Source organism: Anolis carolinensis, unplaced genomic scaffold, assembly GCF_035594765.1.
Source record: "Anolis carolinensis isolate JA03-04 unplaced genomic scaffold, rAnoCar3.1.pri scaffold_12, whole genome shotgun sequence".
Classification (NCBI taxonomy): Eukaryota; Metazoa; Chordata; class Lepidosauria; order Squamata; family Dactyloidae; genus Anolis; species Anolis carolinensis.
Genome location: NW_026943823.1, coordinates 1,494,161 through 1,510,261, shown reverse-complemented (window position 1 = coordinate 1,510,261; position 16,101 = coordinate 1,494,161). Strand labels below are relative to the sequence as shown.

The 16,101-nt window shown below is 38.9% G+C and overlaps 1 protein-coding gene across 7 annotated transcripts in view; it reads left to right on the top strand.

Moving 5' to 3' along the window:
- The window catches only part of septin6 (septin 6), a 57,180-nt gene that overhangs the window by 34,874 nt on the left and 6,205 nt on the right, over positions 1–16,101 (top strand). For 2 of the 7 annotated variants that reach the window (XM_062963982.1, XM_062963984.1), the window contains exons 7-10: positions 1,463–1,631; positions 5,925–6,057; positions 7,807–7,997; positions 10,028–10,075. In XM_062963982.1, coding sequence (XP_062820052.1) covers positions 1,463–1,631; positions 5,925–6,057; positions 7,807–7,997; positions 10,028–10,031 — 497 coding nt within the window. In that variant the 3' untranslated portion in view covers positions 10,032–10,075. Of the gene's footprint in view, positions 1–1,462; positions 1,632–5,924; positions 6,058–7,806; positions 7,998–10,027; positions 10,076–13,215; positions 16,065–16,101 lie in introns of those variants that run through there. The other 5 variants (XM_062963980.1, XM_062963978.1, XM_062963983.1 and 2 more) reach the window with 4 other exon arrangements.

The following is a 16,101-nucleotide window of genomic DNA, read 5'->3' as shown; positions in this document are numbered from 1 at the left end:
ATAATAATAATAATAATAATAATAATAATAATAATAATTAACCCTAACCCAAAGGGCATCTAGTCCAACCTCCTTCTGCCTTCATGTCGGAAAGGCACAATTAAAACCCTCCCGACAGATAATAATAATAATAATAGTAGTAGTAATAATAATAATTAACCCTAACCCAAAGGGCATCTAGTCCAACCTCCTTCTGCCTTCATGTCGGAAAGGCACAATTAAAACCCTCCCGACAGATAATAATAATAATAATAGTAGTAGTAATAATAATAATTAACCCTAACCCAAAGGGCATCTAGTCCAACCTCCTTCTGCCTTCATGTCGGAAAGGCACAATTAAAACCCTCCCGACAGATAATAATAATAATAGTAGTAGTAGTAATAATAATAATTAACCCTAACCCAAAGGGCATCTAGTCCAACCTCCTTCTGCCTTCATGTCGGAAAGGCACAATTAAAACCCTCCCGACAGATAATAATAATAATAATAGAAGTAGTAATAATAATAATTAACCCTAACCCAAAGGGCATCTAGTCCAACCTCCTTCTGCCTTCATGTCGGAAAGGCACAATTAAAACCCTCCCGACAGATAATAATAATAATAATAGTAGTAGTAATAATAATAATTAACCCTAACCCAAAGGGCATCTAGTCCAACCTCCTTCTGCCTTCATGTCGGAAAGGCACAATTAAAACCCTCCCGACAGATAATAATAATAATAATAATAATAATAATAATAATAATAATAATAATAATTAACCCTAACCCAAAGGGCATCTAGTCCAACCTCCTTCTGCCTTCATGTCGGAAAGGCACAATTAAAACTCTCCCGACAAATAATAATAATAATAATAATAATAATAATAATAATAATAATAATTAACCCTAACCCAAAGGGCATCTAGTCCAACCTCCTTCTGCCTCCATGTCGGAAAGGCACAATTAAAACCCTCCCGACAGATAATAATAATAATAGTAGTAGTAATAATAATAATTAACCCTAACCCAAAGGGCATCTAGTCCAACCTCCTTCTGCCTTCATGTTGGAAAGGCACAATTAAAACCCTCCCGACAGATAATAATAATAATAATAATTATTATTATTATTATTATTATTATTATTAGTATCCACAGAGGGTCCTGGAGCAAAGTCTCAGCAGATACCTACAGTATTTATGCATTATGCTAAAGCAGGCACGGACAAACTTTGGCCTTCCAGCTGTTTTGGATTTCAACTCCCACAATTCCTGACAGCCTCGGGCCCTTTCCTTAAGCGGCTGAAAGGGGAAAAGGAAGGCGCTTGAGTCTGTTAGGAATTATGGGAGTTGAAGTCCTAAACGCCTGGGAGGGTGTTGAAATTTGCCCATGCCTGTGCCAAATGCACCTTCTGGCACCAAAGGACCCTATTGAGTCTTGCCGTGGAAGGTGATTCTCTTGCCTGGCTTTTGCACCTTTTGCAGTGGAAAACGAGGCGCACTGTGACTTTGTGAAGCTCAGGGAGATGCTGATCCGCGTCAACATGGAGGACCTTCGCGAGCAGACGCACACGCGACACTACGAGTTGTACCGGCGGTGCAAACTGGAGGAGATGGGCTTTAAGGACACCGACCCGGACAGCAAGCCTTTCAGGTACCGGCCGTTGCATGTGAGGTCTGGGTCATCCTTTTTTAAATACTGTGCCGTCCACACATTGCTGTGGCCTATGGTGGAAAAGCAGTGAATAGCCTTGCAGCCTCAAAGCCCCGGTGGCAATTATTATTATTATTATTATTATTATTATTATTATTATTATTATTATTATTATTATTGGGTCATCCTTTTTTATACTGTGCCGTCCACGCATTGCTGTGGCCTATGGTGGAAAAGCAGTGAATAGCCTTGCAGCCTCAAAGCCCCAGTGGCAATTATTATTATTATTATTATTATTATTATTATTATTATTATTATTATTGGGTCATCCTTTTTTAAATACTGTGCCGTCCACACATTGCTGTGGCCTATGGTGGAAAAGCAGTGAATAGCCTTGCAGCCTCAAAGCCCCGGTGGCAATTATTATTATTATTATTATTATTATTATTATTATTATTATTATTATTATTGGGTCATCCTTTTTTTATACTGTGCCGTCCACGCATTGCTGTGGCCTATGGTGGAAAAGCAGTGAATAGCCTTGCAGCCTCAAAGCCCCGGTGGCAATTATTATTATTATTATTATTATTATTATTATTATTATTATTATTATTATTGGGTCATCCTTTTTTTATACTGTGCCGTCCACGCATTGCTGTGGCCTATGGTGGAAAAGCAGTGAATAGCCTTGCAGCCTCAAAGCCCCGGTGGCAATTATTATTATTATTATTATTATTATTATTATTATTATTATTATTATTGGGTCATCCTTTTTTAAATACTGTGCCGTCCACACATTGCTGTGGCCTATGGTGGAAAAGCAGTGAATAGCCTTGCAGCCTCAAAGCCCCGGTGGCAATTATTATTATTATTATTATTATTATTATTATTATTATTATTATTATTATTGGGTCATCCTTTTTTTATACTGTGCCATCCACGCATTGCTGTGGCCTATGGTGGAAAAGCAGTGAATAGCCTTGCAGCCTCAAAGCCCGGTGGCAATTATTATTATTATTATTATTATTATTGGGTCATCCTTTTTATATACTGTGCCGTCCACGCATTGCTGTGGCCTATGGTGGAAAAGCAGTGAATAGCCTTGCAGCCTCAAAGCCCGGTGGCAATTATTATTATTATTATTATTATTATTATTGGGTCATCCTTTTTTAAATACTGTGCCGTCCACGCATTGCTGTGGCCTATGGTGGAAAAGCAGTGAATAGCCTTGCAGCCTCAAAGCCCCGGTGGCAATTATTATTATTATTATTATTGGGTCATCCTTTTTTTATACTGTGCCGTCCACGCATTGCTGTGGCCTATGGTGGAAAAGCAGTGAATAGCCTTGCAGCCTCAAAGCCCGGTGGCAATTATTATTATTATTATTATTATTATTGGGTCATCCTTTTTTAAATACTGTGCCGTCCACGCATTGCTGTGGCCTATGGTGGAAAAGCAGTGAATAGCCTTGCAGCCTCAAAGCCCCGGTGGCAATTATTATTATTATTATTATTATTAAACTTTATTTGTACCCTGCTAGCATCTCCCGAAGGACTTGATGCGGCTTACAAAGGCCAAGGCCTCAACACACAATATAACAATACAAAACAAAAGGCAAATTAAAAACAATTAAAACAGTATAAACAACAAGCAATAAACAATACGCTAAAACACAATAAAACTGGGCTGGGCCAGAGTAATGGCAAACTGTGTTAAAGCGCTGAGCTGCTGAACTTGCAGACCGAAAGGTCCCAGGTTCAAATCCCGGGAGCGGAATAAGCGCCGGCTGTTAGCTCCAGCTCTTGCCAACCTAGCAGTTCGAAAACATGCAAATGTGAGTAGATCAATAGGTACTGCTCCGGCGGGAAGGTAACGGCGTTCCATGCAGTCATGCCTTTGGCCATGTGACCTTGGAGGTGTCTATGGACAACGCCGGCTCTTCAGCTTAGAAATGGAGATGAGCACCAACCTTCAGGGTGTGAGTAGATCAATAGGTACTTCTCTGGCGGGAAGGTAATGGTGCTCCATGCAGACATGCTGGCCACATGACCTTGGAGGTGTCTACGGACAACGCCGGCTCTTCGGCTTAGAAATGAAGATGAGCACCAACCCCCAGAGTCGGTCACAACTGGACTTAATGTCAGGGAAAAACCTTTACCTATGTGAATCCTTGTCTGGTGAGCTGAAATGCAATGGAATAGACTTGCTGCTTGGAAATCTCAGTACAGTAGAGTCTCACTTATCCAACATAAACAGGCCAGCAGAATGTTGGATAAGGAGGGATTAAGGAAAGGCCTATTAAACATCAAATTAGGTTATGATTTTACAAATTAAGCACCAAAACATCATGTTATACAACAAATTTGGCAGAAAAAGTAGTTCAATACGCAGTAATGCCATGTAGTAATTACTGTATTTACGAATTTAGCACCAAAATATCACGATGTATTGAAAACATTGACTACAAAAATGTGTTGGATAATCCAGAACGTTGGATAAGCAAGTGTTGGATAAGTGAGACTCTACTGTACTTGCATTCTACAGGAATGGTTTTTTGGGCTGCTAGGATTGCAATGAATAGCCTCACTGCTTCAAAGCCTTGCTGCTTGCTATCTAGGGGGACTCTTTGGTTGGCCAGCTTCAATAGTAAAGAGTAGTATCACTGCTTCGAAGCCTGGCCGCCTTCTACCAAGGTTAGTCCTTTGTTGGTCTGGTTGAATTGCACTGAATAGCCTTGCAGCTTCAATGCCTGGCTGTGTTATACTTAGGGGAACCCTAGTTTGGCCAGTTTGAATTGCACTGAATAGTCTTGCAGCTTAAAAGCCGGGTTGCTTTCTACATATGGGCATGGTGTTTTCTTTTCTTTTTGATGGTCACTCCTCCGAAAGTGATGAGTGTTGTGGCCAAATTTGGTGTGATTTGGCCCAATGGTTTTGTTGTTAACTCAGTCCTAATTATATACATTACATTTATATATATATACTAGCTTTGCCCGGCCACGCATTGCTGTGGCTTATGCTTTCAGAGTGTTGCTCTTTATTTACTGTCCTGATTTTAGAGATTATATTGTTCTATATTATTATTAATTGCTTTGAATGTGGTTTCCTGCTTCTTGGCAGAATGGGGTTGGACTGGATGGCCCATGAGGTCTCTTCCAACTCTACTGTTCTATGATTCTATATCACAGTAATTATTACATATTATATTTATAGTCTTATATTATCTGCTTAGAACTGGATTATATGAGGCCCCTTCTATACAGCTGTATAAAATGCACACTGAAGTGGATTATATGGCAGTGTGGAGTCCAGATAATCCAGTGCAAAGCAGATAATATAAGATTATAAATGGGTTATACAGCTGTGTGGAAGGGCCTTGAATCTACGCTGCCATATAATCCAGTGCAAATTAGATAATCTGTGGAACAGGCTGAGGCTAAGTCTGCCTTTTCCCTGGGCTGAGTTGGTTGCTAGGAGACCAAGTGGGCAGAGATTAGTCTTCTAACTGGCAGCAATTGGATAAAAACAATTATTCCTCTCTCTCTAATTAGAACTTTATTTTTCTTTTCTTTTTGTTGTATCAACCTAGAGCCGTGAATGATGGGTTGTGTTGTCAAATTTCGAGGTTGGGGGGCCTGTAGTTTTGTTGTTTTGTCCGCTGCCCTGATGCCATCACTCTTCTATATATATAAAAGAGTGATGGCATCATGGCGACCCACAAAACAACAAAACTACAGGCCCCCCAACCTCGAAATTTGACAACACAACCCATCATCCACACCTCTAGGTTGATACAACAAAAGGAAAAGAAAAATAAAGTCCTAATTAGAGGGAGAGGAATAATTACTTTTATCCAATTGCTGCCAGTTAGAAGGCTAAGCTCCTCCAACTTGGTCTCCTAGCAACCCAATAAAAAATAATAAAAAACTCTAAAAATTAATACAATAAAATACTATAATAACAGAAAATAACTAAAAATAATACAAGAAAATAATAAAATATAATAAATAAAAATATAACTTACAATAAAATTAATAAAAAATTGCAAATAACATCAAATAAAAATTACACAACAATTTTTAACCGATACCACCACCTCTTTGCCACAGCAACGCGTGGCCGGGCACAGCTAGTTTATATATATATAGATATTGGCTATCGTATCGTACTTATAGAGACATAAAGACTGAACTAAAGAACTTTGACTATAATACGTATCAATAGTACACCTTCTGCTCTGACTCTTTTGCTCTTTCGTTGCCTTTCTCGCCACGCAATCCCTCCGTCACGTTAGTTTACAAGAAACCTACGAGGCCAAAAGGAACGAATTCCTGGGCGAACTTCAGAAAAAGGAAGAGGAGATGCGGCAGATGTTTGTCCAGAGAGTCAAGGAGAAGGAAGGGGAGCTGAAGGAAGCCGAGAAAGAGGTGAGACCGGGGTGGCCGCGCGTCCGTACGTTAAGCATCCGGAGGTATCGCTCTCTTGGGTTATTCTCAGCATTAAAAGGCACCACGGAAGGTGGGAGAGCCTTTACCACCGGGGAATATAAAGGGAGTTGATTCCCGAATGTTTCTGAACTCCATCATCTGCATCAGACAAAGTGGAGCAGACCCTGCAAAAGCGTAGGTGGATCTTGAAGTCTAAAATTTTAATAAACATATGGAAACATATACCATATATTTTAGTAAATATATGGAAACATACATCATGTACTTTAATAAACGTATGGAAACACACCATATAATTTAATGAACATATGGAAGCATACACCATATACTTTAATGAATGTATGGAAACATATGTCATGTACTTTAATAAATGTATGGATCTTGAAGTCTAAAATTTTAATAAACATATGGAAACATATACCATATATTTTAGTAAATATATGGAAACATACATCATGTACTTTAATAAACGTATGGAAACACACCATATAATTTAATGAACATATGGAAACGTACACCATATAGTTTAATGAATGTATGGAAACATACACCATATAGTTAATGAACACATGCAAACATACACCATGTTCTTTAATACACGTATGGAAATACACCACATACTTTAATGAACCTATGGAAACATAACTATATAGTTTAATGAACATATGGAAACATACACCATATAGTTTAATGAACGTATGGAAACATACACCATATAGTTTAATGAACGTATGGAAACATACACCATATACTTCTATAAACGTATGGAAGCATACATCATATACTTTAATGAACGTATGGAAACATGCACCATATACCATATACTTTAATGAACGTTTGGAACCATACACTATATACTTTAGTAAACGTATGGAAACATACAATATATACTTTTATAAATGTATGGAAACACACACCATATAGTTAATGAACACATGGAAACATACACCATGTTCTTTAATAAACATATGGAAACATACACCATATAGTTTAATGAACATATGAAAACATACACCATATAGTTTAATGAATATATGGAAACATGTTTAATGAACATATGGAAACATACATCATATAGTTTAATGAACGTATGGAATCATACACCATATAATTTAATGAACGTATGGAAACATACACCATATAGTTTAATGAACATATGGAAACATACACCATATAGTTTAATGAATGTATGTAAACATATTTAATGGACATATGGAAACATACACCATATTGTTTAATGAATGTATGGAAACATACACCATATAATTTAATAAATGTATGGAAACATACACCATATAGTTTAATGAATGTATGGGAACATATTTAATGAACATATGGAAACATACACCATATAGTTTAATGAATGTATGGAAACATAACCATATAGTTTAATGAATGTTTGGAAACATATTCAATGAACATATGGAAACATACACCATATTATTTAATGAACTTATGGAAACATACACCATATACTTTAATGAATGTTTGGAACCATACACCATATACTTTAGTAAACGTATGGAAACATGCACCATATACTTGACTCAACATATGGCTCAGTTTGTGTTGTGTTTTCCTTAGCTCTGATATGCTTCTCGCTGCCCAAACGTTGTTTTTGAGGGACATCCTGCTCTGGCACATTTGGCTCTCGTGAACATCTCACGTTCGAGGCTCAACCTAGTTTGTGGCACATTAAGCACGTCATGCCTTTTGCTCCCGTTCCAGTTGCACGAGAAGTTTGATAAGCTGAAGAAGCTGCACCAGGACGAGAAGAAGAAGCTGGAGGACAAGAAGAAGTCCCTGGACGACGAGGTCAACGCCTTCAAGCAGAGGAAGACGGCGGCCGAACTGCTCCAGTCTCAGGCCCAGCAGGCGGGAGGCTCGCAAACCCTGAAGAGGGACAAGGAGAGGAAAAAGTAAGTGGCCTTCACATTTCGGAATCTTATTATTATTCCTTCTGGGTGCAAAAGCGGAGCCGCCCGTGCCCTTTAAAGCCCTCGGCTGTGGCTTTGGAACAATCGTTGTGTTCGGCCTTAGAAGGCGGTGCCGGATTTTGCAAGATGGGCCTTGGTTTCTCTCCGCTTCTCTTTGTCATCCTCAAATGGGAAGTTGGACCGAATAGACCAAATCCAGATTTAATCCTTGTTCTAGGATTGGACTAAACGCTCCTTGTGGTCTCTTCCAATCCTATGATTACTTACCATATCGACTCGGGTTAAATCGGATTCACAATACGTTTTCAAAAACCCTGAAACCAACAAAAGTATTTGCTGCCAAATCTAACGCGCAGCGGTAAATAGTGCAATCTTTGTCATTTGGCCATTTCAGTTGCTGCATGTTAATAATTCCTTCTTTTAAAGTGTTAGATACTCCAAAGCTTTCAGCAATTGAAAACAACAACAACAACAACAACAACAATTTTATTTGTTCTCCCCAGAGGGACTCGGGGCGGCTCACAGATATAAAACCAGCATACTAGGAATGAATCCACTTTAACTCAATGCTATGTAGACACAGTTTGGGATCTCGGGGGCCTCCAAAGAATGCCAAATGACAAACCACAGGATCCCATAGCATTAAGTCAATGCGATTACCGTATATACTCGAGTATAAGCCAACCCAAATATAAGCTGAGGCACCTAGTTTTACCCAAAAACCTGGGAAAACTTATTGACTCGAGTATAAGACGAGGGTGGGAAATGCAGCAGCTACGGGTCAAATTCAAAAATAAAAATAGATATTAATAAAATTGCATCATTTGAGGCATCAGTAGGTTAAATGTTTTTGAATATTTATATGAAACTGTAATTTAAGATAATAATATTAAGACTTTAATAAGATAAGACTGTCCAACTCTGAATACCTATATACTCATTAGATTCAAATAAATATGATAATAGAACCTAGGTCTTTTACCCCAGTAAAGGTGAGCATTAGATTCGAATAAATATGATAACAGAGCCTAAGTCTTTTACCCCAATAAAGGTGAGCATTAGATTCAAATAAATATGATAATAGAGCCTAGGTCTTTTACCCCAGTAAAGGTGAGCATTAGATTCGAATAAATATGATAACAGAGCCTAAGTCTTTTACCCCAGTAAAGGTGAACATTAGATTCGAATAAATATGATAATAGAGCCTAGGTCTTTTACTCAAATAAAGGTGAGCATTAGATTCAAATAAATATGATAATAGAGCCTAGGTCTTTTACCCCAGTAAAGGTGAGCATTAGATTCAGATAAATATGATAATAGAGCCTAGGTCTTTTACCCCAATAAAGGTGACCATTAGATTTGAATAAATATAATACTAGAGCCTAGGTCTTTTACCCCAATAAAGGTGAGCATTAGATTTGAATAAATATAATACTAGTGCCTAGGTCTTTTACCCCAATAAAGGTGAGCATTAGATTTGAATAAATATGATAATAGAGCCTAGATCTTTTACCCCAATAAAGGTGAGCATTAGATTTGAATAAATATAATACTAGAGCCTAGGTCTTTTACCCCAATAAAGGTGAGCATTAGATTTGAATAAATATAATACTAGAGCCTAGGTCTTTTACCCCAATAAAGGTGAGCATTAGATTTGAATAAATATAATACTAGAGCCTAGGTCTTTTACCCCAATAAAGGTGAGCATTAGATTTGAATAAATATGATCATAGAGCCTAGGTCTTTTACCCCAGTAAAGGTGAGCATTAGATTCGAGTAAATATGATCATAGAGCCTAGGTTTTTTACCCCAATAAAGGCGAGCATTAGATTCGAATAAATATGATAATACAGAATTCAGAGACAAAAACTGCCAACATTAACCCAGCACTAGGATTAATAGTCTAGGGTCTGAATGGCACTATGTCACACATTTTTCGTTCCTGGGCTATAAATGTCATTTCCTACTTATCTTCATCCTGCTTAGTTGCCATTTGTGTGCTGTTTTTACAGTTAAAGCCCTGCTGTTTGCTGCATGGTGCATGCGGGCACAGTGTGCGGGTAAGCTCCGACTAAACCAAATAGCCATTGCCGTGGGATCAACGATTTCGATTGGCATTACTCTGGGTACATCTGTATTGTAGAACTGATGCAGTTTGATGCCACTTTGAGTTGTTGTTTTGTAAGATCCTTGGCTTCAATAATAATAATAATAATCATCATCATCATCATCATCATCGAAATGAAATCCAGCATATCTGTCTTCTTTGCTGTGTCATACAATAAAATAATAATAATAATAATAATAATAATAATAATAATAATAATAATAATAATAATAGCAACAACTTTATTTTTGTACCCTGCCACCATCTTCACCATCGGGGTGGCTTACATGGGACCAAGCCCGGGTAATTACAATAAACGGAATAAAACACATCAAAAAGAAATACAACACTTTCTCTACCTTGGAACTACAGATCCAAGGATTTCATAGCAGTTAAAGTGGAATCAAACTGCAATCATTCCGCAGTGCAGACACATCCCTTTCCATAATCAGGTGGTTCAGGAAAGGTCTGGACTCGCTTATAATGGCTCTTAACTGGATATGCTGCCCTGGGTTTCACTTATTATTATTATTATTATTATTATTATTATTATTCGTGTCAGGAGCAACTGGAGTTGCTTCTGGGGTGAGAGAATTGGCCGTCTGCAAGGACGTTGCCCAGGGGACGCCCGGATGTTTCGATGTTTTACCATCCTTGTGGGAGGCTTCGCTCATGTCCCCGCATGGAGCTGGAGCTGTGAGAGGGAGCTCATCCGCGCTCTCCCCGGGTGGGATTCGAACCTGGCAGCCTTCAGGTCAGCAACCCAACCTTCAAGTCACAAGACCTTAATCCCCTAGGCCACCGGAGGCTCCATTATTATTATTATTATTATTATTATTATTATTATTATTATTATTATTATTATTATGTTTATTTATACCCCGCTTTTTCTCCCCACAAGCGGTTTCAGGTGGGACTCTTTCCTGGCCTGGTTTGGAGCATCAGGATTAAATCTCTGAATATAAAGCATGTGCTTTCACTCAGAGCCATGGCCTTCAGATGGCCTTTAACTTAGCTCAACGCCAAAATATTATCAAATCTCCTCGGGGCAAAAAAATAAAATAAGATTAAAGGTATTGCGTTGTGATCGATAATCCCTTCCAGTAGCCAAGCCGTAGTCTTCTTTGCCCCCAAACAAGCATCCCCGGCCTCTGAAGATGCCATTAGCCACAGATGCAACGTCAGGGGAGAATGCTACCGGAACGTGGCCATTTAGCCTGGAAAATCCACAACAACCCAAAGCGATGGCATTTTCCCCCCAAAATGTAGGGTTCAAACAATGGTAGCATTTCTCTTGGGCCTGGAACGAACATTGTGCCTCTTGTGAGCCTGGGATGGCGCTTGGCGGGTGGCCATGTGCGGCACGCCGGCCGGCGCTCCTTTGTGTCCCTTCCTAAGACAACTTGCAAACATGTCCTTCCTGAATGGGACGCCTGTCCTTGCCCTTGCCAAGCAGCGGGAACAAACGACTCCTTCAGCCATTCATAAACAGTCCCCGCATTGAGTTGGGCCACAAAACCATGCGCGGCTGGCCTACGTTGGCCTGGGCACCGACATTGCGCACGGAGTGAGCAACCCGACTGCAATCTGCTGCAGGGGGAAAATGGAAAGGCTGTATTTCATCCCATGGTGTTTTCAAGCATGTCTTGGTCAAATTAACATTTGTTTTTTTCCTTCCATAACCCAAACCCAGGGGTGGGCAACAGAGGAGCTGCAACTAGAATATTTTCCGTGCCGTAATCATGTTTTTCAGCATGATGCTAATGTTTGTGGGACTCAGGGCACATCACAGAACATACATAGGCAGCAAACATTCCATGCAAACATCAACAAGATAGACAATTGCACGCACACACACACACGCACACACACACACACACACACACACACATATATATATTATTATTATTATGCTCTAGCACAGCAGGTTAAACCACCACCTGAGGTAAATTTTGTCAATCAAAAGTTTGACAGTTTGAAGCCTGGGTCAGGGTGAGCTCCTGGCCGTTAGCCCAGCTTCTGCCTACCTAGCGGTTCGAAAGCATGTCACGTTATATTGAAGTTATATAGAAATACTTTTAGTTGTGAGCTGCTTTGAGTCTCCATTTGGAGAGACAAAGCAGGATATAAATAAATATTATTGTTATTATTATTATTGTTATTATTATTACTTTTATTATTATTATTATGCTTTATTAGTTGGGAGCTGCTTTGAGTCTCCATTTGGAGAGACAAAGCAGGATATGAATAAATATTATTATTATTATTATTATTATTATTATTATTATTATGCTTTAGCACAGCAGGATAAACCACCAGCTGCAGTAACTCTTGTCAATCAAAAGTTTGACAGTTTGAAGCCTGGGTCAGGGTGAGCTCCTGGCCTTTATCCCAGCTTCCGCCTACCTAGCGGTTGGAAAGCAAAATGTGAGTACGTATTATTATTATTATTATTATTATTATTATTATTATTATTATTATTACTGGGTGCTGTGCCAAAAAATCTCAGCCGGCATTTGGAAACAATAGACATTGACAAAATCACGATCTGCCAACTGCAAAAGGCCACCCGACTGGGATCTGTGCGCATCATCCGAAAATACATCACACAGACCTAGACATATGGGAAGTGTTCGACTTGTGATTTTGTGATATGAAATCCAGCATGTCAATCTTGTTTGCTGTGTCATACAATAATAATAATAATAATAATAATAATAATAATAATAATAAAAGAACCGGCTTTGATTGAAGTCAAAAATCAGAAACTCCTCAAAGCACAGCAGACAAAAAAACCAGTACAAGAAAACCGCACTACGAATAATAATAATAACAACAACAATTATTTATATCCTGCTTTTTCTCTCCATACAGAGACTCAAAGCAGCTCACAACTAAATGCATTTCCATTCAACCTCAAACAGAGAAATATTTAGTCTGTAAGATGATATATTTTCAATACAACTATTTGGCACATAACATGATATATTCCCATGTTGATCGGAACCCTGTTGCCCGCCCCTGTTGGAAACGCGTCATTAACTTGCTCTTCATCCAGGGAAACATTAATCCTCTGTTGTTTTTCATTTCCAGTTCAGGTTTCCTGTAGATCCCATCCTTTTGCTCCAGAACCGGCCATCCATCCCATCTTTTGCGTTCAGTCCATCCTCCATCCTGCATCCGCTTCTCCATCTCTCCTTCTCTTTGTTTTCCTCTCTTTGACCCCAATGCAAAAAAGACGATGTTCCTTGAATATCCGGACGAGAGATGTCCTTTGGCTGAGCTTGCGGGACCGATCTATTTGCATATATTTGCATCTCATTAACGTGCTGCCGGGGATGGAGAGTGCATGAAAAAGCAGCATGCGTGCTAACCACATCTAAGCCTTGTTGCAAGTTGTTTGCAAAAACGTTGTTTGCAAGGAATCTCGTTTTAACATTTCCTTTCCAACAAGCTTTATAACAGGCATGGGCAAACTTCGGCCCTAATGTGTTGTTGAAGGCTTTCATGGCTGGAATCACTGCGTTGCTGTGAGTTTTCCGGGCTGTCTGGCCATGTTCCAGAAGCATTCTCTCCTGACGTTTCACCCACATCTATGGCAGGCATCCTCAGAGGTTGTGAGGTCTGTTGGAAACTAGGCAAGTGGGGTGTTTTTTTAAATATATGTTGTGTGTGTGTATGTATATATATGTATATATGTGTGTGTGTGTGTGTGTGTGTATATATATATATATATACACACACACACACATATACACACACATACATATATATATACACACACACACATATATATACACACATACACATACATATATATATATATACACACACACATATATATACACACACACACACATATATATATACACACATATACATACATATACACATACACATACATACACACACATATACAAACATACATACAAACACACATATACACATACACACACATACATACAAACACACACACACATATACATACATACATACATACATACATGATGTCCAGGGTGGGAGAAAGGACTCTATATTATTTTGGAAGCACGTGTGAATGTTGCCATTGGCCTCCTCGATTAGCACCGAATAGCCTTGCAGCTTCAAAGCCTGGCTGCTTCCTGCCTGAGGGAGGTATTAACTGCCTGGAAACACCTCCCCAAAATGATTCCCTCCAGGCGGGAAGCAGCCAGGCTTTGAAGCTGTAAGGCTATTCGGTGCTAATCAAGCGGGTCAGTTGCAATATTCACACTTGCTTCCGACAGAATATAGAGGCCCTTCTCCCACCCTTGGACATCCTTCCATAGATATATCAATAATAATAATAATAATAATAATAATAATAATAATAATAATAGATATATCAGCCCCACTTGCCTAGTTTCCAACATGCCTCACAACCTCTGAGGATGCCTGCCACAGATGTGGGTGAAACGTCAGGAGGGAATGCTTCTGGGACATGGCCAGACAGCCCGGAAAACTCACAGCAACACTATGCTGTTATCGCTCAGAAGAGGCTATTTGAGCAATTTCTTATCTTTACAATGGACACATAGTAATGCTCCTGCACATAACAAATAATCAGATTTAATGTGTGTTTTTGTGCATCTGCAAGTATGGATTTCCCTAGACTTGCAAGTCAGTTCAATTGAGGGAAAAAACTCCATCCAGCAAGTAGATGCATCTAGGGAGCTTTTTTGCTCCAAACGAAACTCGTGTAAAGCTTCCATACATATATATACATATAGGAGCCCATACTGGGATTGTTTATGCAGACAACTATTTGGTTTGCTTTTTGGCACTGTAAGACTGTGCCATATAAAATCAGGATTATTTGCTTCGAACGCTGCCATATAAAATCGGGATTATTTGGTTTATGCAGACAACCATTTGGTAGACGTAGGTTTGCTTTTTGGCATTGTAAGACCGTGCCATATAAAATCAGGATTATTTGCTCCAAACTGGATTAAACTATTTGGTTTGCTTTTTGGCACTGTAAGACTGTGCCATATAAAATCAGGATTATTTGCTCCAAACTGGATTAAACTATTTGGCTTGCTTTTTGGCACTGTAAGACCGTGCCATATAAAATCAGGATTATTTGCTCCAAACTGGATTAAACTATTTGGTTTGCTTTTTGGCACTGTAAGACCGTGCCATATAAAATCAGGATTATTTGCTCCAAACTGGATTAAACTATTTGGTTTGCTTTTTGGCATTGTAAGACCGTGCCATATAAAATCAGGATTATTTGCTCCAAACTGGATTAAACTATTTGGTTTGCTTTTTGGCACTGTAAGACCGTGCCATATAAAATCAGGATTATTTGCTTCGAACACTTGCCATATAAAATCGGGATGATTTGCTCCAAACTGGATTATACAGCCGTGTAGACTCAAATAATCCGGTTCAAAGGAGTCTGAGGCTGTCAGGAATTGTAGGAATTGGAATCCAAAACGGGACCGATCTAGATTATTATACGGCAGTGCGGAAAGGACCCAAGGGGTGCAACACCTTGGATTTATTCTCGGGAATTGTTTTTCTCTTTGCTATATATTAAACCGGTTTCATACCTCCTGGATACTTTCTAACTGGGAACAGAAGGGAAGATACTGGGCAGAAACAGTGTTAGGAAAAGCTGCGACAGTTGCAGCGCCGTCCTGTGAATGTTTACAAAGGCAAATCCCATTGAGTTCAATAGGATTTGCCTCAAATTGCAGATGTGAAGGGGATGTGTCTGGTTTTATTTTGGTGTTTAAAACCACAATAATTTGTTCCATATCTTAGCATATTTCTGTGTTTATTGCAGCTTGGGAAACGTCCTTTCCTTGTTCGTCCTTTCCGTGTATTCACACGGATAGCTCAGTGTTGTATAGTCGATATATTTTGATGGGAAAACCAAACGCTTTGTTTTAATTAAATAAACTTCTTTCCAACCATAATTCCAGTTAATATTTTGCTTTTGTTTTCTTTTTACCC